General features: G+C 40.2%; 2 protein-coding genes across 3 annotated transcripts in view; one reads left to right on the forward strand and one right to left on the reverse strand.

Moving 5' to 3' along the window:
• The window catches only part of REEP3 (receptor accessory protein 3), a 65,427-nt gene extending 55,753 nt beyond the window's left edge, over positions 1–9,674 (reverse strand). Inside the window, exon 1 of the mRNA XM_063307578.1 lies at positions 9,502–9,674. Within this exon, the coding sequence (XP_063163648.1) occupies positions 9,502–9,533 (32 nt within the window). The 5' untranslated portion in view covers positions 9,534–9,674. The remainder of the gene's footprint in view (positions 1–9,501) is intronic.
• A 154-nt stretch (positions 9,675–9,828) lies between these two features.
• The window catches only part of JMJD1C (jumonji domain containing 1C), a 137,013-nt gene continuing 126,152 nt past the window's right edge, over positions 9,829–20,689 (forward strand). Inside the window, exon 1 of one of the 2 annotated variants that reach the window (XM_063307581.1) lies at positions 9,829–9,844. Coding sequence is in view for 1 of the 2 variants with exons in the window: in XM_063307580.1 (XP_063163650.1) it covers positions 11,103–11,117 (15 nt within the window). In the remaining variant the exon portion in view is untranslated. Of the gene's footprint in view, positions 9,845–11,048; positions 11,118–20,689 lie in introns of those variants that run through there. The other variant, XM_063307580.1, reaches the window with a different exon arrangement.

The raw sequence follows: 20,689 nt of genomic DNA on the forward strand, positions 1-20,689 counted from the left end.
ATGTTCCCAAGGAACATTTTTTTAAAGAATTATAGAATTTGAAACTCATAAATGTGTCTTTAATCCATTTTGCCTATAGTTCTCCATGCTAAACTTTGTTGACTTAATCATAATTCCTTAATACTAATTCCATCTATTTCTCCTTTCCATCCCAGTGAAAACAGGCACCTATGCTAGAGCTGTGTAATGGTTCCAGTTCAGTTTGGAAGTGATGCTCTGGAACACAAACGAGCACAAGCACAACAGCTGCCTATAACTCATTAAACACATCTTTTATCCAAAACTGGCTAATTTAATGGGTCACAGAAAGCTGCTGCATTTACAATCCTGTACGTTTTAAACCACCTCCTCCAAACCAGATCCAAACTATTGCATAGCTCTAATCTGCACTACAAATCCTATGAAGTAGGACTAACAGTAGAACACTTCTGTGTTATACTTTAGAAGTAGAGCCTGTATTTATTTATAAAATATAAAAAATTCTTAGCCTGAGCACCAGAGAACCAAAAATTTTTAATTGTATTTTTCGCTCTATTTTTCATCACTTTTCTCCAAAAAGTTTATATCAGCTAGGGAAAGCAAACTCTAACCTCAAGCTTACACATTTTTTAAAAAATACAATGAAAAGGAAATGGAAGAAAATCAGTCTGAGGCTAAAACAATCTGATTAACTAGTGAAAACAAAACCCTGCCATGGAACAGTTGTTCTTTGAACAGTAACCGATTGCCTTTGATTCCCCAACCCCTTTGGAGGCTGCCTTTCAATTCTCTAGCACCAGGGCAAATTAGTGGAAGCACCTAAGCATTTCTTCAGGCCAACCTAGATGTAGCTGCAAAATAATGTTTCTCAGTCAATTCTTAATGAAAAATGGGTCAAGTAATGTATCTCTCTCTGAGTGATTAAATTTAGCGCCCTACTCCATGCTACGTTCCCACTTTTCTTGGAAGCAATATGCACATTTTTTTAAACAAGTGACCAATTAAAATAAATATTTGAAACTTCTTCCTAACCATTTTCATAATATCTTTTGTCTGAAGCATGCCATTGTTGAGAACCAGGTTAACATACAAACTACTAACTAATCCTAACAGATATCAGTATTTAACTATTTATTCAATGACAGTTATCAGAATTTTATGTTTCCCAATAAACAGGCAAAACAATGTTACCACACACTTTTCTGAGTGATTCCTATCATTCTTTCTTCATTCAGAATCTGTTGAGGGAAAAATCTTAAGCAATTGTATATAAGTGTCTCAGCACTTCTGAATGTTTATTGACAGAAATTAAATGTTCTGTTTAGCTGGAAGATAAAGGAAGTTCCCTGCAGCTGCTTCTTTCCTGATCAACAGGTTTGTCTCTTCTTTGCTATGACATTCTGTCTGGGTGGCACACAACAGAGTGCCTCACTAGCTCTTTGTGTCTGAATGAGATAAAAGCATATTGTCCTGTATGGTGGAATAGGCCTGTCTTCTGCTGCTTCCTTTGATTTCCATAAAAAAATGGTAGAATGCACAAAGTGTTCTAGGTATTAGTAAAACCTATCTCCCTCAAAGCATAAAAAAGAAACCTACTCCAGGCTTCAATTGAATATATTTATTTTTTGAATATTGAATATATTTATTCAAAATTATTCAAAAGTATATTAAAATATTGAATATATTTACTTATTTAAAAAACAGACCACCATTCAGTGAGTATCAACTGATTTTAACATAATTGTTAAATAGCATCAATACCGCCCAGAGGCCTCCAATGGGGGGAGATGGGCAGGGATAAGATAGATAGATAGATAGATAGATAGATAGATAGATAGATAGATAGATAGATAGATAGATAGATAGATAGATAGATACTAGCTAAGAATTTATCGGGGATCTATATTCTAAGAGTCACATATCAAAACAGCATGCATATAAGGAAAGGGGTGAATATACTACACTTGATCTTAAACAAAAGGCCAAGACATGATATGACAGCCTACACCAGCCTTTCTCAACTTTTTGACCCTGGAGGAACCCTTGAAATATTTTTCAGGCCTTGGGGAACCCCTGAACATTCAGGCTCAAATATAGGCCAGAAGTTACAAAATTATTATATTTGTTTCATGGGTAGGCCTGTACATACGCATCAACAGTGTTCTTCAACTAAAAATAAAGAATGAAACTTACCTCTTTTAATGTGAAGTTGCCCAAATTTGAAATAATTTAAATACATCATGATCTCCCAGGGAACCCCTAGTGACCTGCCACGGAACCCTGGTTGAGAAACTCTGCCCTACAGGGTAGAAAAGCATACTGACTCCAGCTGAACAACTGAGAACAAGGAATATTATTCTATAAACAAGTTTGCTCTACTGGGGCTGGGACAGGTGAGTGAAGATTCAGACTCACAAATGTAGCAATGAAATGGTGGTACCAATAGATGGTCATATCTGGATATATTCCCTAGCTACAGATGTACTGGGGAGGGGCTGGGGGTGAAAAATGAGAAATGGCACAATTCCTTTGCCAGTCACCTACCCTCAGCCAGATTTCAAAGATCCATTGTACTTGGTTAATTTGTCATTGTCTCTAGCTAACTTTCTTCTTAATATAGGAACTACAATGAGGAATACTGGTTTTTCCAGCAACTGAACAATAATTTCTGCTTCTTCCCTAACTTTATAAAGAAATAAAATATTGGTTTTTTAGATGGTAGGATGGAATTATCTAAGCGTACAATTCTTAATTATCCAAAGTTAAAACTACTAATATTTAAGACAGTCTTCCACAGCTAAATAGTCTCTCAATAGCTTTCTCTCAGACTAAAATTTTCCTAGCATTCATCTGAGCCTATCCTTAACAAATTTTCTAAAATCTTTCCTATCCCTCCCACTATTGCTGTTGTTTTTGACTTCTAGGACAATTTGGTATGATCTCTTTGAAGAAACTGAGATCTCTACCTAAGATGTTTACACACTGGATTCTGCATCAGTTTCATGTGGATGTTAAAAAGGAGTGGGAGACAGTAGGGCCCTGTGGTACTCTGCAAAGCAGGGGCATAGGGCTCAACTTTTCTCCCCAACAATGATTGGAACCAACCTTGAAGTAAAGAGGTGGAGCACCACAAAACAGTGCCCCACATTTCCAGCCCTACAAGCTGGTCCAGAAGGATACCATGATCATAAAATCATAGGGTTGGAAGGGACCTCAGAGGTCTTCTAGTCCAACCCCCCCAAGGCAGGAATCCTCATACCATCTTGGATAAATGGTTGTACAATCTTTTTTTGAAAAGCTCCAGTGATGGAGCACCCACAATTCTAGGAGGCAAGCTGTTCCACTGCTTAATAGTTCTCACTGTCAGAAAATTCCTCCTTGTTTCCAGGTTGGATCTCCCTCTGATGAGATTCCACCCATTGCTTCTTGTCCTACCCTCAGGTGCTATGGAGAATAAATCAATGCCCTCTTCCCTGTAGCAGCCCTTCAAGTTTTGGAAGACTGCTATCATGTCTCCCCTCAGTCTTCTGTTTGTTAAGCTAAACATACCTAGTTCCTTTAGCTGTTCTTCATAGGATTTAGCCTCCAGACCCCTTATCAATTTTGTTGCTCTTCTCTGTACCCCTTCTAGGGCCTCAGCACTTTTTTTGTATTGTGGTGACCAGAATTGGATGCAGCATTCCAACTGTGGCCTCACCAGTGAAGTAGAGAGTGGTATTATCACTTCCATCACTACTATCACATGATGATATTAAAGGCCACTGAGAAATCAAGAGAACACCAGGAGAGATACACCATCCCCATCCAGTCCCAAAAGAAATCATTCACACGCGTAATCAATCCCATTTCAGTACTACAACCAGGCCTGAAATCTGACTGAAAAGCGTCAAGATAATTTCTCTTTTCAGGGCCCTTTGGAGCTGCTGACTAACCATCTTTTCAACCACCTTCACCAAGAAAGAGTGATTAGAGACTGGAGAGAAGTTGGTCAGATCTGTTTGATCTAGCAATAGCTTGAGGAGGGAGCAGACTACTACCTTTTTCAGAGCTGATGGAACCACCTCCTCTCTCAAAACACTCACCACATGGATCCAGCCACATGTCATCTATTAGGAGGCTCTGACTAATCAGGAGGGATGCGAACACAGGTAGCCAAACTCACAGACCTGAGGATCCTATTTAATTCATCAGGATTAATAAACTCAAACTCTTCCCAAGTAAGACCATGCCTCAACCAACTCCATAGGACCTGCACAGCTGGTATCTAATTCCAAGAAAATCCAAGCAACTTCGTCTGACAGATGGCTAAAATAGTCCTCATAATAGGCTCCTATTCTTCCACCAACAACCCAAAATATCTGAACTGGTTAATCTACTCTGTTTGGACTCCACTGAAACAGACAGCAGAGTATGATCCATTGGTTGTCAAAACCATTGTTTTGTCAGAATTTTCAAGACATATGAAATGGGAAGTTTATGATGTCATACAAGATGTCTGTGACTTCTGTGTCACTGCCTGCAAATATGGCAACTGTTAGCAGCAAACACGAAGTCAGACATGTAGTGGGATTCATATATACCCCTTGCCTGCCATCAAAACCATTCCTTATCATAGCATCAGCTATGACACTGAATAGCAGGGAAGAGATCACACAGCCTTGCCTAACTCCAGTTTTGACTGGTGATTTCTCTGAAAGTTCATTTTGGATGCATATGCAGCTGCTAGAATTGATGTAACTTTCTTGCAGTAGGCAAAATGATTTTTGTGAGCATGTGTTCAATTTTCACTGATTTCCATAACTCTATCCAGTAAACACTTTCAAAGGATGTTCAAAAGTCAATGAATATTTACCATACTGAATTTCTTCTTCCGTGAGTTGTGTGATGGTGAAAATCTGGTAACATCATTCTCAGTTTGGGCAGAAATCAGCTCTAGTTGTCTGATCCTGCTGTTTCTGGTCTTATAGATAGATGATTTTCATGAGGACCTTTCCAATGATTGAGGGGAGACATATGCTCTATTAGCATTTGCAGATGCTGCATTTTTTTCCCCCAAACCACAGATTATAATTTTTGGTTTCTATTGATGGGGACCTTCTCTAAGTGCCAAATGAGTTGTGACTGAGAACGCCATCAGTTTTGAACATCTCAGTTGTGATTTTCATTTTTCAGGAGCTCCCATTTTTCAGTAAAGCGCTCCAGCTGCTTTACCATTTTTCAGTAGTTTTCTTGCCACTCTTACATCTACTGTAGGCTCAGCTTCCAAAGCCTGATTTTCTGGAGCTTCTCTTAGTGGTGGATGTGCTAGTTGTCCCTGGAACACTTCACAGTGGTATACTTGCTTGAAAAGTTCTCCCATCTCTAAAGCCACTTGTTTGAACATTATACAAGTGTCCCCTCAGCCTTATATGTTTCATCATTTGTTGATTTAGTCCTTCCACTTATGTGTCTGAGCATGGTGAAGAATGTACGGTACTTGTGTTTTTGTGCAACCTCTTCCAGTACCAGGGTGTTCCTTGACACTCTGCTTTCAGTCAATGTCAAACTGCAAAGTCAACTCAACTGTGCATTGTTAGAAAAAAATCAGTAATCTGCATTAGTCAACTAAGTCTAGGCACTCATCTGAAATCCATATTTGTGTTTGGTGTTTATATGGTTGGACACAGGCTTTTGGCACTATCATAGACATCATCAGAGACTTGGGTTTTTTCCATGTCCGTTTCATCAGCAGTATCAGGTTTGCTAATACTGTTAGGAATTTCTGTTTATTTACTAGTTCAGCCAGTTTTTACCAGTTCCACTTTAGTAATGAAACTGATGTTTTACGTGTTGGAATTTAAGTTGAATTTTTGCATAATCAGCACCTCACATTGCACATACATATTTGATAGACTGGAAGTGGGTATTGCCTAGACTGTAGTCCAGGACAGATGTATCCTTGCTATTTGCCCCCACCCCATGAGCTGGTGCTTTCAGGAGCAGTAAAAAAGGCTGCTTCCCACTAACAAGTCACTGACCACTACAAATTAAACATCTGACACCATTTTCATTTCTTCATCCAGTCCAAATTTCCCAAGGGTTCCTTCCCAGCTTATCCTAGCTGCTCCCATATGGGCACCGGTCACCAGCTATTATGATTAAATCCCGTCTGGGTATACAATTGAAAGCATTTTGATGGGTATAAATATCTTTCACACCACCTGGGAATATCTTTCACACCACCTGGGCTAATTTCAGTAGGGGCACAAATGGAGGTTATGTGTGTTCGAATGTTCCCTACAACTGTCAAATGCCAGCACAGTTTTGGTTGCTCTGTTCTCTAAGGCTAAGCTGACGCCCTCTGTGCATTTTCATCACCAGAGTAAAGCAGTGTTATTCCTTCATTGCTGTCTGGTTCTTGAATGGTTTTGGTCCCTAATCCAGTTAGTCCCAGTCCAGTCGGCGCTGCTACTGTAGTGACATTTTGTAATGTGATTGTTACAATAGTTTCCTTTTAACTGACATGGTGTCCAGTGCATTCCAAACAGCTATTCGGATGTCCAATCTTGGCATAAAAATGTATGCTTTGTTCTCTAATCGATTCTTTGGCCAGTCTCAACTTTTCACAGCAGCCTAGATATGGTTATTTGCTAATCTGGTGCATTAGCTGCTCCAAATGGAATACCATTTCCATATCTTAGTTGTCCTTTACCCATAGATTCATGGCCGGTTTTACGATCTCTTGGCAGGGGGCCAACCTCTTCCTTTATACACATTTGGGACTCTGAGCTTAATGGCTGCACTTTACTCTTTTTTCTCCAAATATATATTTGGAGAAAAGATTATGGCCAAATAGTTCAATTTTGGTTTCATCAGACCAAAGTACTTTATTTCAAAATGTTCCAGGCTTATCAGGATTTTCTTTTACATAGTTTAGACTTTTGTGAGAAAGTTGGAGAAAAGGTTTCCTTTAGACAAGGCTCCCACGTAGACTACTGTTCTGTAAACAATGATGTACTATGGACCTGTGGAAAACTACAGCAGTGTCAGCCGAACTTTTCAGCAGGTTGTGGGTTGGGTTATGATCTGTGGGTTCTGTTTTGCAGATCTGACCAGACCTGACCAAGATTTTTCTTGGTCTTCCAGATATCACCTTGACTTCAACAGTTCCATATAACTTCCATTTATTAACAAAGTTTCTCCCAACAGAAATTGGAAGTTTCCCAACAGAAATTGGCTGGAAACATTTAGAGATGTTTTTCATGCCTCTTCCTGTTTTCTAAGAATGAAATAATTTTTATTTTCACATGCTCAGAAAGCTTCTTAGAATAATCCATGATTGTTGAAAGCAGACAAAACAACAATGATAAACTGAGAAGTTAGAGGTGTCAGAGTATTTGTTCACCTGTTGAACTTCTATCACCAGTAGGCTAAATCAAAAACCTTTTGAGGCCTGAGTTCCAAACTGGAAAAATGTACAAATTTCTGTATGCATCATATTCTTAATTTAATTCTTAATTCTTAATCATCTTGCATTCATCACTACAGAATTCCAAATGTCTGAAACATGCCTATTACTTGCGGATATGCTTTCAAGGAACAGGAACTTACCATTTAATTACATATAACACTGATGCTCAAAATGCCCTGCGTATAACAGAGGAAGCTTCTTCACTTCTAGTAGAAGTTGCTTTCACATGAATCACATAACCTTTGCAATTAGTACAAAATAATACCTGAGGTTTTTTTTAAAGATTCTTTTTGATGCTGCTTCAGTGTAAAATTGCGCATATAAGAACACAAGCACTTTAAAAGGCCTGATTTCTCTGCAGTAAATGCAGAATAAATGCCACAGCCAATCAGAGTGCCATGGTTGCTAGACCATGTATTCACCATTTAAGTGATGATAGTTTTAACATCAGAATTCAATACCAAGAATTAAAACCACTGTTTAGTTTGCACAGGGTTTCAATTTCTGGGTGCTTCAGTTTTTTAAATCACAGAATAAATTCCAGAGGCTGTCATATTATTACTTCAGATATTCCAAGATTCGTCAGGGGACAACAATATATTTAGAAAATGATTTTTCACCTATGACAGTTAATTACCATCCACTTTTATATACTTTAAACATATATACAAGTTAAGATAATAGGAAAAAACACAGAAGATTCAGAGAATCAAGACCTGCTATTGCCAAGTTCTTAACATCCCCATCATTATCCTGCTAATAAAGTTTTCATAAAGCTGTGGATCTATGTAATTACTGCAGCATCCTTATGAATTCAAGCCTATTCTCCTACTTTCACATCTCACTGGCACATATTAATTGGATTTACAGCACACTTATGTTCAGCCTAAAATCTGCTTTCAACAGTATAGTCTAGACCAGTCCTGCACAGCATGGGGCCCACCAAGGAGCCTTGTGTGGCCCACCAGCTTTTTTAAAAAAGTAATAAATTTGCGACTTCCCCCAAAGATGTGCTCCTGAGCACCTCCAACCCTCATCACCCACTGCCAGATCTGGCACTGCCACTGCTATGCTAGCCAACAATGAGCTAGTCAGTGTGCCAAGCATTCCTTTGCAGCTCATTATGATTTTTCATGTATCAACATGGCCCTTTCCCGTCTACAGGTTGTGCAAGTCTGGTCAAGACTTAAAGTTACCCATACTCCAGAGTGTTCCCTAACACCTAGTTGTAGAAAAGAAGTATAAAAACACAGTATTTAGTTTAAAGCAAAAGGAAGAATGACAACAGCTAGCTGACCTTGGCTCATCTCAGAAAAAGCTAAATGGGGCTAGATCTGGTTACTCCTTGGATAGGAGGCCACCAGGAAGTCCCACAGCTATGGAATAATATTATTACTAGATTTATATCTTGCCTTTATTTTGTACAATTCAAGGCAGTGTACATAGTGCTCCCACCTCTTCTTTCTCCCCATAGCAACCACCCTGTGAGGTGGGCTGGGCTGAGGGAGAGTGATAGGCCCAAGCTCACCCAGCTGGCTTGTATGCCTAAGGCAGGCATAGAACTCACCGCCTCCTGTTTTAGCACCTTAACCATTATGCCAAACTGCGTAGACTGGTCAGCCAAAACACAAAGGTCAGAGGAAGGCAACGGCAGGCCCTCTTGTGCACCGTTGCTAAGAAAAATACGCGGGGGGCTCACTCGAGGGAGGCTTTACGCAGGGAAGCCCATCCACGAGAGAAGAAGCCTCCCTTTCGGCCTCCATCCACGCACAGGCCCTCGCGGGGTCTTTCCCCCAAGGGCAAGGCGGAAGGGGTACCGCCTCCAGACGCCGGCGGGAGCAGCAGCCAAGCAGAGGCTCCGGACAGCCTTGCCACCGGCGGTCCTCGCCCAGGGAGGGATGCTTGGGAGTGGCCGCCGGCTCCCTCACTGTCCCGGGAAGCCCCGAGAGCCATTCCGGCGGAATGAAGGTGCCCAGAAGAACGAGGCTCGGCCGGCCCGCCCTCCTTCCCCTCGCGAGATCGGCCCAAAGCGGGCGCTGCCACTCCGGCGCCCACCCCCTCCCCCTACTTACACGACGACTCGGGAAATGATGCACGACACCATGTTGTCTCTCGAAGGGCTGGGCCTTGGATCCTGCCACCGCCCCCAGAGTGCGCACTAGCCGCGACGGGCCTCAGTGGGGCCCGCCCTCCGCGCTCGCCCTCCGACTCCTCGCGCCGCCGGGCCGCGAATGACTCCCTCCGTTTCACCGAAGACAGCAGAGCCCCGCCCTCCCTCACCTCAGTCCTCACAATGGGAGCGAGCCACGCCCCCTCGCCACGGATTGGCCCCTGCCCTCCCCGGCCTTCCTCCGCCGTCCGCCCAACTGGCAGCAGTGCGCACGCGCCTCGCTTTGGCTGGGGAGGAGAGAACGGGTAGGTAAGAGGCCGAGGCTCTGCGCAAGCGTAGCCTTTTCTCTTTGTAGGTTCCTCGCGAATAGGGTAAATTCCTTTTTATAGGGGTTTAATCCGAATCTTTAGTGGTGTGGTTATTATACGTTTGCTTACTGCCCTTTTGTGCTGTCTTTGCCGTTGCACTTAAAATTATATCTTAACCGCAGTTTGCAAAGGATCCAAAGCATCGCCGTCGCTTCCGCGCAAGACTTGGTTCCCTCGGGGGTTCTTTGCCCGGCGTCATCCATTGGCTGGTTTTTCTCAAAAAATGGGGAGGGGGAAGGAGGGAGTGGGGAAAAGAGAGCGGAGAAGTTGGCATGGGCAATCAAACCAAGGCAAGACGGGTTTTATGTAACAGTGACCTGCGTGCTTCCGGCAAGCGCTTTCCCACTGATTACAGGAAACGCGTTGAAGAGGCTGCTTTCTTTCAGATAAATGACTTCGGATAGGTAAGAGTGACCTGTGGCAGAAAGGCATTTCTGTACGTTGCAGAATGCTGGGCTGAGTCTTTAATGTTGGAGGAATTCTGAAAATACCCAGGAGTGGGATGAAAAAACGTGAAGAGGAGGGGGGAGAGGAATCTAAGAACTGGGCAAATCTGAGTGGAATAAGCAGAGACCTGGAACACCATTATGTTCTTCCCTGAAATTCGGGCTGATAGTATGAATTCCGTTCCCAAGTGCTGGTGAGTCTTGCTGAGGAGTACTTTTTCTCCAAAAGCTGTTCTAAACTCTTCTCTCCTTTTTCTGTCATTCTGTTCTAAGATGCTAATGATAACGGAGGAAGGGTAACATAGGTAAAAGGAGAAGGTCTCTTTGGAGTTAGGGTCATCTCCAGGTGACCTTATGGATGCATCCATGCAGTGTTTGTAATGCCCAGTGGCCATGGCTCTCTGAGATTTTTATCTCAGTCTAGGCTATGGCCCTAGTATTTTCTTACGCATGTCACCTATCAAAGTACTAAACAGGCCTGATCTGGTTTAGGAATTTCAAGATCAGCCAAGGTCAGATAGGAGTTGCCACATAGCTGAGCCAATAATTTTGACTCTCCCGTTCCTAACAGTTTTACAGGGACCTCCTCTTTCTATGGTCCTTATAAGAACCTCTTCTTCAGAAAGTATGTGGAGTGATCTTCAGGGGAGGTACTTAATAGGTGGTATCTTTCTTGTTTCTCAAAGGCTGTGTTTGCACAACTCACTGAAGTATACAATAGCCACTTACATGTGAATCTACTGACTTGTATGAACCCAGCCCAGGTAATTAGCTTAAAGACCAGTGAGACTTGAAAGCCAGAAAATTGAGTAATTGAGTTTAACTATGGTTAACTGTGTCATGCGAGCTAGGAATCACCACTGGATCTCAGTATTTATGTGGGTGGGTCTTGGAATCCCGTTGTCAGCTGTAATACTTACCTCTACTCAGATAATAATGGAGTGGAAGACAAATAGTATGAAGGTTGATATTTGAGAATACAGTGTTTTAGAATGAAGGTTGATTTCAGTGCATGACTGTGTTAAAATTAAGGTTTCCTTTATAAAATATAATGGTGCTTTCTCCTGTGATAATTGCTTTGGGCTTCTCTGCATTCGCTATTATTCTCTAAGCAGCTTGAGGCTTCCAGAAAAGGTTCGAATTCCAAAGTCTGCCAAATGTGTGATATGCCATGAATTCCACTAGGCTGTTTCTGAAGGTAGATTTCATATAATTGTCCTACAGAACCCTCACATCAAATGATACTTCAAATAGTTCTATGGGTGAGGGGCTCTAGAGATGGAAATCTGATGACTTCAGAAAATGTATGCTCCTATCTATATGGTAAATTATTATGAGATATCAACTGTCTAGGTAACACTTATGAAATAAGAACTGAAAATTCATATTAAGGCAATTTCTTTAATAGATGAATGCAAAGGTTGCAAAATAATTTTTAAAGCATATTGGTTAAAGAAAAACAAACAGTGGAAGAGGAAAAGTGTGTTTGGCATTAAAATCAGTCACTTTCTTAAATGGAATGAAGTTGTAATCTGCAAAGGTAGAAAATCGTTTTATTTATTAAATTTACATCCAGCCTTTCCTCTGGGAGCTGAACGCAGTATATATAGACTCTTCTATTTTACCCTTACACTGAAGCCCACATAAAATAGATTGGCCTGGGAGATAGTGACTGGCTCAAAGTTCTAATCCTGTGGGAAGCCTTGAATTTGGGTTTTCCTAGTCATAATCCAGTATCTTAACAATATGTTACTATGATGTTCTAACAAGTAGAAAGTTGTTAGGATTGTTGGTACACCATCTTTGGAAAAATGAAACCATAGTTAAGCCAAAACTAGTACATCGACTTATTGACCTAATATAACATCTAATCTCATGTTACTATAATCTTAGTACAATTAGCACCCCACTTTGGAGTTATAGGTGTAAAGATAGCCTGTTTTCAGATTTTCTAGCACTTGTATGCCCTATTTCAGTTATCCCATCTTAGCACCTATGCTACTGGTTTTAAACCCTCCCCAGGATGAGTCAGCAGATCCCAATTATCTCTTTCTTGTCTTCCTGTCAGCAGCTACTTTGGATTGTGAATGCTGTGGGGCAGGTGTGTGCCTACATGTGCTTAAATTAGTCAGAGCTCGATGTGTTAGTAACTTGTTGTCATGGTGGGACAGTAGAATATTTGCTGTTTATATTCCAGTAAACCATCTTCATTTGTTTATAAATGATAGGATTTGTTGTATAATATGAGAAGACAGAGAATTGACTGTACAGATTGTGCAAAGTGTTTGATCTCCAATGTGGACACTCCAACTTTTTCCTTTTAGTTACACAAATTCATGAAGTAAGCTGGAGTCCATGTTACTCTAGGAATGTTTATTTTTAAAAATACCCCAGAGAGACTCTAACAAGGCATGAAAGCTATGTGTGTTTTGGCAGTAAGGTCTTGGCTTGTTCCTACTCCTCCCTATATATGGACGGAAAAAGAGCACACATGTATATAGCTAGACAATGTGGTTGGTCTGAGAGATGTGGCAAAGCCAATTTGGTAAGAGAGAGTTTCACACAAGGCTTATGATGGAAAAAAAATTAAGCAATAGGAGCTGGAAGGCAGATTAGAAGGTCAAATGTGTTGGGAAAATAACCTTATCTACTTGGATCAGACCAAGACTGGTCTGGGGCAACATTTCTTTTGTCATGGGGATCCATCACCCATAAGCAAGACAAAATGGCAATAGACTGCTGTTGTTCCCCAACAACTGACATTTGTGTTAGGGTCCTCTGAACCAGAAACCAGACCGGAACTTCACAATTTGCTGGGATTGATAAGCAGGGAAGTAAAGGATAGATAAACTTTGATGGTGGCTTGTGAAGTGGCTGGTGGATTCCTGGATGCCGGTGAATATTGAACTTTCTTTGGAATTCATTGTCATTTTTTTGCTTTGTGTTCCAGTTGTACTGGTCTACAGGTTATCATAAAGGCAGCACTAATATCCAATATTTGTTCTGTGTCCCAATAGAAACTGAACCTGTAAAGGGTGGTGGGGGTGGTATTATATTTCTGACTGCTCAGGAGAGGAACAACAACAAATTATGCTTTACTTTTTAAGTTTTTTAAGTTGTTAAACTTGTTTTGCAATTTAAGTTCCTATGGGTTATATATTACATCTTTCACAGAGCAGTTTCTAACAGAGAAACTATTCTTATATGCAGGGGTTGCCCTTTATAGGAGAAAAAGCCCACTAGAGTTAGCTTTTGCCTTTATTGCCGTGGTAACTGAATTCTTTATGGAAAAATATATTTACATTTTAAAAGATAGTTGCAAAGCTTAATACAAATAGTAATTAGATGCCATTTTTGTTACTAATACCATGGTAAATTTCTCTGCCATGATTCTCTGCCATGATTTCCCCCTTCATTATAAGTATAAACAATTTTAGTAACTTATGACTTTCTCTCAAAATACAGCAAATAATCTCTTCTTCCCATATCCCATCTCTTACCTATAAACAAATCCATAAAGCCTCCCTGATATCAGCAGAAGTCCATTAAGGGTTACCACAGATAACAGCATATCTAAAATTATCAAACACTACTTGGATCCATTGTACTGTGATTTGTTTACCAGCTTAATGTAATGTGTAAACCTCATCACCCAATCAATGGAAACACAGAGGTGAAGGGCCACTGTGTCTACCCCCTGTTCAGTGCAGGAATCCAAATTAAAGCATCCAAGGCAAATGTCTTCGGGTAACAGGTTCTACCATCAAACTGCTTTTACTATTAGAAAGTTTTTTTCTACAATGCATTACAATCTGCTTTCCTGTAGCTTAAATTCCTTATTCCATGTCATGACTTCTTCTATGCAACAACCTGTCAGCTTTGAAGCAACTCAGCTAGTTGAATTTTTTTTCATACAACTTACTTTATATGTTTCTTCATTTCCTTTCTACTGAACCTGCTGCAATTGTTCTTAAAGTGTGGTGCCCAGAACTGGAAACAGTACTCCAGGTGCAATGGAACCAGAACAGGATACACTGGAGCAACTACTTCTTGTGATTGGGAAATTATGCTTCCAGTGATGAAGGAACACCATGAAGCTAGGTAGCATAGCCCCCACCCTATAACTATGCATTTAATGTTTGTTTTCTTAGTGAAGAACTTTGCACTTGCCTCTGTTAAATTTCATTCTGTTACTTTTAGCCCATTTCTCTAACTTACCATGATAGTTTAGGATTTTATTTCTATTGTTTAGGGTCTGAGCTATCCCATTCAATTTAGTATCATCTGCAATTCTTATGAGCATTCCCTCCATTCCTGAAAATACTGAAGAATAAAGGACCAGGGGCCGATTGTTGCAGCACTTTACTTGATGTCTCCTCATCACATTGGAGAGAGCTATTGGTGAGGCTCAGCTTATATTCACTTGATTATCATGCCACCCAACCCATATTTAACTCTCTTGTTAATCAGCATATCTTGGGGTACTTTGTCAAATGCTTTTCTGAATTCAAGATATTATGTCTGTAGCATTACCCAATAAAAAAATAAGATCAGATCAGACTGGCAAGATTTGTTCTTAATCCTTGCCAAATCCTGGTAATTACCATATTGTTTTTAAAGTGCTTACTGATCAGTCATCTCCTCAAGCTTCTTGCCAGGTATCAATGTCTATTTTGCTGAAACCTTATTTCCCTTTCTAAGAACTTGGTTTCTCCCAGTCATCTGGCACTTCATTTCTTCCAAAATTTCCCAAAGACCATCAGCCAATTCCCTCAGTATTCTATGGGGCAATCCACCAGGTCTAGCAAAAGTCTGGTTTGTAATATCACTTCTGGTGCCTATTATATAGAATAGTGAATCACAAGTGAGATTTATTAATTAAATGAATAAGTAATATTAATTAATTGATAAGTTCAGCACAGTTTAATATTAACAATCAACATATTTTAAGATATATATTTATATTTTATATTTATAGTTTGTGTATTAAATATATATTTAGAATATATATTTAATACACTTTCCCAGCATTGATTGGAATGAGGTAATGCTACAAGTCGGTATGAAACTAATCTTAAATTTGCTGATGATCTGCATCTATTAGGATTATGTTCTTAGCCATCAGCACTGAACACAGGCTAAGATGGTTTGCTCCTGAACTCTGTGATGCTTCTCCTTACCTACCAGGTTTACACCGCCTGGCCCAAAAATTAACCATACATTTTGATGTGAGCATTTTGATTTTTATATTTTCACTTAATATTGGAACCACTTCTTTAAAATCAGAGCTGGGAAATGATTGGTGAGAGTCAACACAGTTGAAAGTTGCTGTAAACAGCAGTAACACAGTAAAGTTTCCTTCTAGCTTTCTATGATGCTTTGCCCTGACTCCTGCTGAGTTTTTTTTTTTATTTATTTTCTATCCCACCATTATTATTATTATTATTATTATTATTATTATTTATAAATAACTCAAGGTGGCGAACATACCTATTACTCCTTCCTCCTCCTCTTTTCCCCACAACAACCACCCTGTGAGGTGAGTTGGGCTGAGAGAGAGGGACTGGCCCAAGGTCACCCAGCCGGCTTTCATGTCTAAGGCGGGACTAGAACTCCCAGTCTCCTGGTTTCTACCCTCTTGTCTTAACCACTAGACCAAACTAGTTGGGAGTTGGGAGGTATATGTGGTCCCACCGTTAGATTAAACTGGTCGTAGCGCGCCACTACGTATCTCAGGTTAGGAGTGTAAAGGAGTCATGCTCAGTCAGACCCAGAGTCAGCTAAGTTCAGCATTTTGTTTTCAGCAGCCAGCTAAATTCCCCAAGAAGACAACATGAAGGCAAGAGATCTCCACTGTAATTTGGCCCCAGCATTCAAAGTTACAGTGCTCTATCATTAACACGTCAAAGGCCACAGTTGTGTAATATAATAAACCATGCTATAGTTAAACTTAGTGTTGCTTGAGTCAGAACCAAATTCAGATTGTTCATGATGTGCTTTGCCTTATTCTAAAACATCTTGCTTTGGATTAACGTACCTCAGGCAGAATGTGGTACAAGGCCTGAATCCAGATCTGTGGGTCTACTGTTTTCCAAAGGCCACTATTGTTCAACCAGACAGAAATCTTACAGATATTTTATGCTTGTATGATGCACATAAAAACTGGGTGGAGCTTTGCTGCACTGTCGTGGTTGCCATCTTGACCTGTGAACACCCTTGGATGTCAGCTTCTTTCACATTCATTCGTATAATTCTGTGTGTGCACGTGGAGGGGTCATGAGGTAGGTGGGGACCTACTTCACATGTTGCAGCTCCGATTCTGGGTTTCCACATTTTAATTTTTCCCAAGGTAGGTGACAAACCAGTAGAAAGAGATTTGTGCACAGCAGAAGTGGTATCTGCTATGGGGGGAATGGAGTAATTGGAGATGAATGTGGCCCCCAAAGCACAATAAATGTTGAACTAACACAACATGTTGTATGAATGGGGTCATAAGAAAGACAAAACAGGGTAAGAGAGGCTGAAGCAGCTGTAAGTCTGCGTGTGCTAGAACAGTCATTGACATCATAAAATACTATGTTCCTACAATTCTTTTATGGTGTAAAGCCACTCCTTTTAAATAGTTTTTTCATGTCTGTGAGTTTGTTCTATTATTATTTGCTCAGAGACCATCAAAATCAATGTGTTGGAACAGCAAAGAAATCCAGATCTTTTAAATTTTCATCTTGTGTCTTAATGTTCCCTTCATTGTCTGACTCTGGAACTGCAGTATCAAACCGAGCCATTTTAATTAACCCCAGATTAGGTTAATTTGATTGTACTACAGTAACATTTGAGGAATCTGTTTAGAGCAGCCTTCACTAACCTAGCGTCTTCCATTTGAGTTTGAGTGCAGCTTTGTTATGTACAGCCGGCATGTACAGCCCGCCTGACTGTGATCCGTCTGAGTTGCAGCACAGCTGGGGAAGACTGTGATAGAATCTTATGGGTGCAAATTGATTATTTTCCCTGGGCGAAAATCATTAAGCTTTTTTTTTTAAAGAAAGCAGCAAACTGTCTTATTCCTTCTGTTCACTCGGATACTGTTTTTGTGGCTTAATCGCTGACCACTACCTTCTGTGTCTTTTTTAATGGTTCTTGTACATACAAAGGCAGTGAGAGAGTTAAGCACTTCCTGCTGCAGTGGAAAAGCTTCCCAAGTTGCTTTTTCTAAGGGAAACATGATCTGGAAAGGAAGGGAAGAATTCAGCATGGCTCAGTTTCAGGACTGTAGCCATGGCAGCTGAGCTTTATGGCTATACTAGTATATTACTTCCATTTGGTGTTATGGAGCCCACCCCCCAAAAGAGTAGCCCCTGTGAATGAGGCCTATAGAAAGCAGGAATGCTTCTCTTTCCTTCTTCTCTGACAGCCTGTTAAGGTCCTGCTTTGTTAGAGCCTCCTCCTGTATTAAAGAAAGAGGTTTTATGGATGTGTTAAGTCAGTGTTTCTCAACCTTGGCAACTTTAAGACATGTAGATTTTAACTCCCAGAATTCTCCAGCCAGCCATCTGGCTGGAGATTCTGGGAAATGAAATCCACTCATTAAAAGTTGCCAAGATTGAGAAACTTTGTGTTAGGTTCTCCGTTTTTCTCCATCTCATCCCCCATCAGCTTGAGCTGCCAGATCTCCTCAATACAGCTGGACCCAAGGGTTGAAGGAAAAGATCCAAGGTCATTTGTGGATTGATCACATTTGGTGACAAAAGAAAGGAAATGGATTAAATTGTCTCATAGTAGTCTGTAACCCAAGCAGAATTCTGTAGTGCAGTGTATGTACAGAGAGAAAGATGTGCACACTCACACACACTCTACAGCACCTAATTATTTTAAATGAAAAGACCTTTACCAGGTTATGATGGTTTTGCAAGATGATTAGCTGTGAAGAACCAATGCTGCAGCAGCAACAAGAACGTTGATTTTCAGTGACAAAACAGTAGGGTTAAATCCATGTGAGGTATGTAAGTGGCCTTGGGAAAGCTATTAGCTGGGCTTATACAACTTATTAGCCCATGGTTTGTTGAATAAACTAATTGGATTTTTTTAAAAATCATATGGCATAGCGGTTTGGTATTCATGCTGCTTTTTCTTGCTGGGAAATCCTTGTGAGGTCCAGCAGCCAGATGGGTAGACTATTTAGCCGTGACAAGTCACGTTGCCCGGGGTGCACCACAAGGAAGCTAGTCTACATTGCACTGATTGGATCTGTTTATAAAATAGTGAACCATAAAACACCAACACTATATATAATTATGTAAGTAAGGGTGAAAAAAAACATTTGAAAATGTATTCTATTTTTTTATTGGGTTTATATCTAGCTTTTCATTCAACATACGTAGCACTCCGTACCCCCAGTTCCACCACAACAACCCTGCAAGGTAGGCTGGGCTGGGAGAGCATGACTGGCCTAAGCCACCCTATGAGTTCCCATGGCTTGAGGCTGCAGTTGAACCCTGAGAGAAGTATTGTGACTTCTTTGCCACAGATTGTCTGCTCGCTCTGGCATTAGTCCAAATGTACTGATACAGAAATCATCCTTGTGGTTCCCACAACTTCCTGAGAGCTTCATGCTGAGGACATTATGCTAAGCCATAGTTTAATTATAATGTCTTAAATAAGCTTTGAGTCAATCTTGACTCCTGGCAACTACCTGGACAAGTCCCTGCAGTTTTCTTGATAAGGTTTTCGGAAGTGGTTTGCTGTTGCTGCCTTCTTCCTATGGCTGAGAGGGACTGACCCACTGTCACCCAGCTGGCTTTGTGCCTGTGTTTTCCCCATTTCTAGTCTAACACCTTAACCACTAAACCAAACTGGCTTTCCTAAGCAATTTACATTTTAAATATCTAATTGGTTATTATATTATATTATGCTCACACACACAAACACACAGACACATAAACATATATAAACATTTAAAGACCAACAGCATAAAATCCTTACATTATATGTAATAAAGTCTAGGTAAAAAGATGGGTTTTTAAGCCCCTCTTACCTTGCTTGAATTTAGTCTATCTTGCATTAGACAATAGCAAGCTGACTCACGTGAATATGTTAATAACTTGGCACTGAGAAATATCATAGCTATTAAAAAATATGCTGTGGTTAACTGAATTAATCCAATAGTTAATATGGTTAATTAATTAACTAATACAATAGGGTTGTACCAGATGGAACGATAAACAACCTCAAAGACTAGGTTTGCACAACATTTGCCTAAAACACAGTTGTACACTTGTAGGTTGTACAATTGTTTATTTCATCTGATTTGTGTGTGTATCTGAGGCATTTAAAGCCAAAAGGAATGTGTTTTGTCTACAATTCCTTGCTACATCTCCCCCAGCTTTGTAGAGTATTTAACCCTTGAGTCCTGTTACTTTGTCCTGCTTTCCTTCTCAGTAATTATCTTTGTATTATTTCGCAGCATGGGGTAGAATATTCCTGTGTGGGTGTGCTCAGTATTTGTTGATCCACCTCAACTATTATGTTTACTGTCTATCATGGTAGAGACTGCATAAAATTCTCCCTTGCCCATTCTATATTTTTGCTGAAATGACTTCAGTGAAACTAGGAAATCCTGCAGTGGACAAGAATTGTGAATTAGTTAAAAACAGAGGATAAGGAATAATCTTGTGTGATATATGAATGTATGATTAATATACAGCTGGTATATTATTGAAGGAAGAGAGAAATTGGCCATAAGGTAGCATAATTGTATCAATCCTTTCCAGGTCCTGTGACTGAGTGATTAGTATGGTTTAATGATTGTGTTTCTATTTTTGAGCCTTCAAGAGTCATGCTGTTGAAAACTATTGAGTTATGTGACAGCACTGACCACATAGTGATTTGATCAATTAATCAATTGTAGTTCATGAATGACAAGACCATTGGCACAAAAAAATTATTTATTTTTATTTTATTTATCCAATTTGTCCCCACCCATCTTCTCCCATCCAAGCAATATTCATAAGCCGTGATTTCCTTACTAGCTAATAAAAAAGTCAGTTGCTTTACAAAGCACAGCAAATATTCTGAGGATAAAGGATCTCTTTTTTTAAAAAAATGTTAAGCAAGCTGCCACATAGATGTTCACAATTCCTAATTTATTCTTGCTCTTGGTAACTTTTAGAAATTTGGCGGTCCTGCTGACTGACAGGAACTGGGCAAAAGTTCAGAGAAAGATGATTGTGAGTCATAAGAACCATTGTGGTGTAGAGGTTAAGGTGTTGGACTAGAACAGGAAAACCTAGTTTGAGTCCACCCTCAGCTGTGGAAACTCGGTGACTTTGAGCCAAACATT

Source organism: Candoia aspera, chromosome 6 (assembly GCF_035149785.1).
Source record: "Candoia aspera isolate rCanAsp1 chromosome 6, rCanAsp1.hap2, whole genome shotgun sequence".
Taxonomy (NCBI): domain Eukaryota; kingdom Metazoa; phylum Chordata; class Lepidosauria; order Squamata; family Boidae; genus Candoia; species Candoia aspera.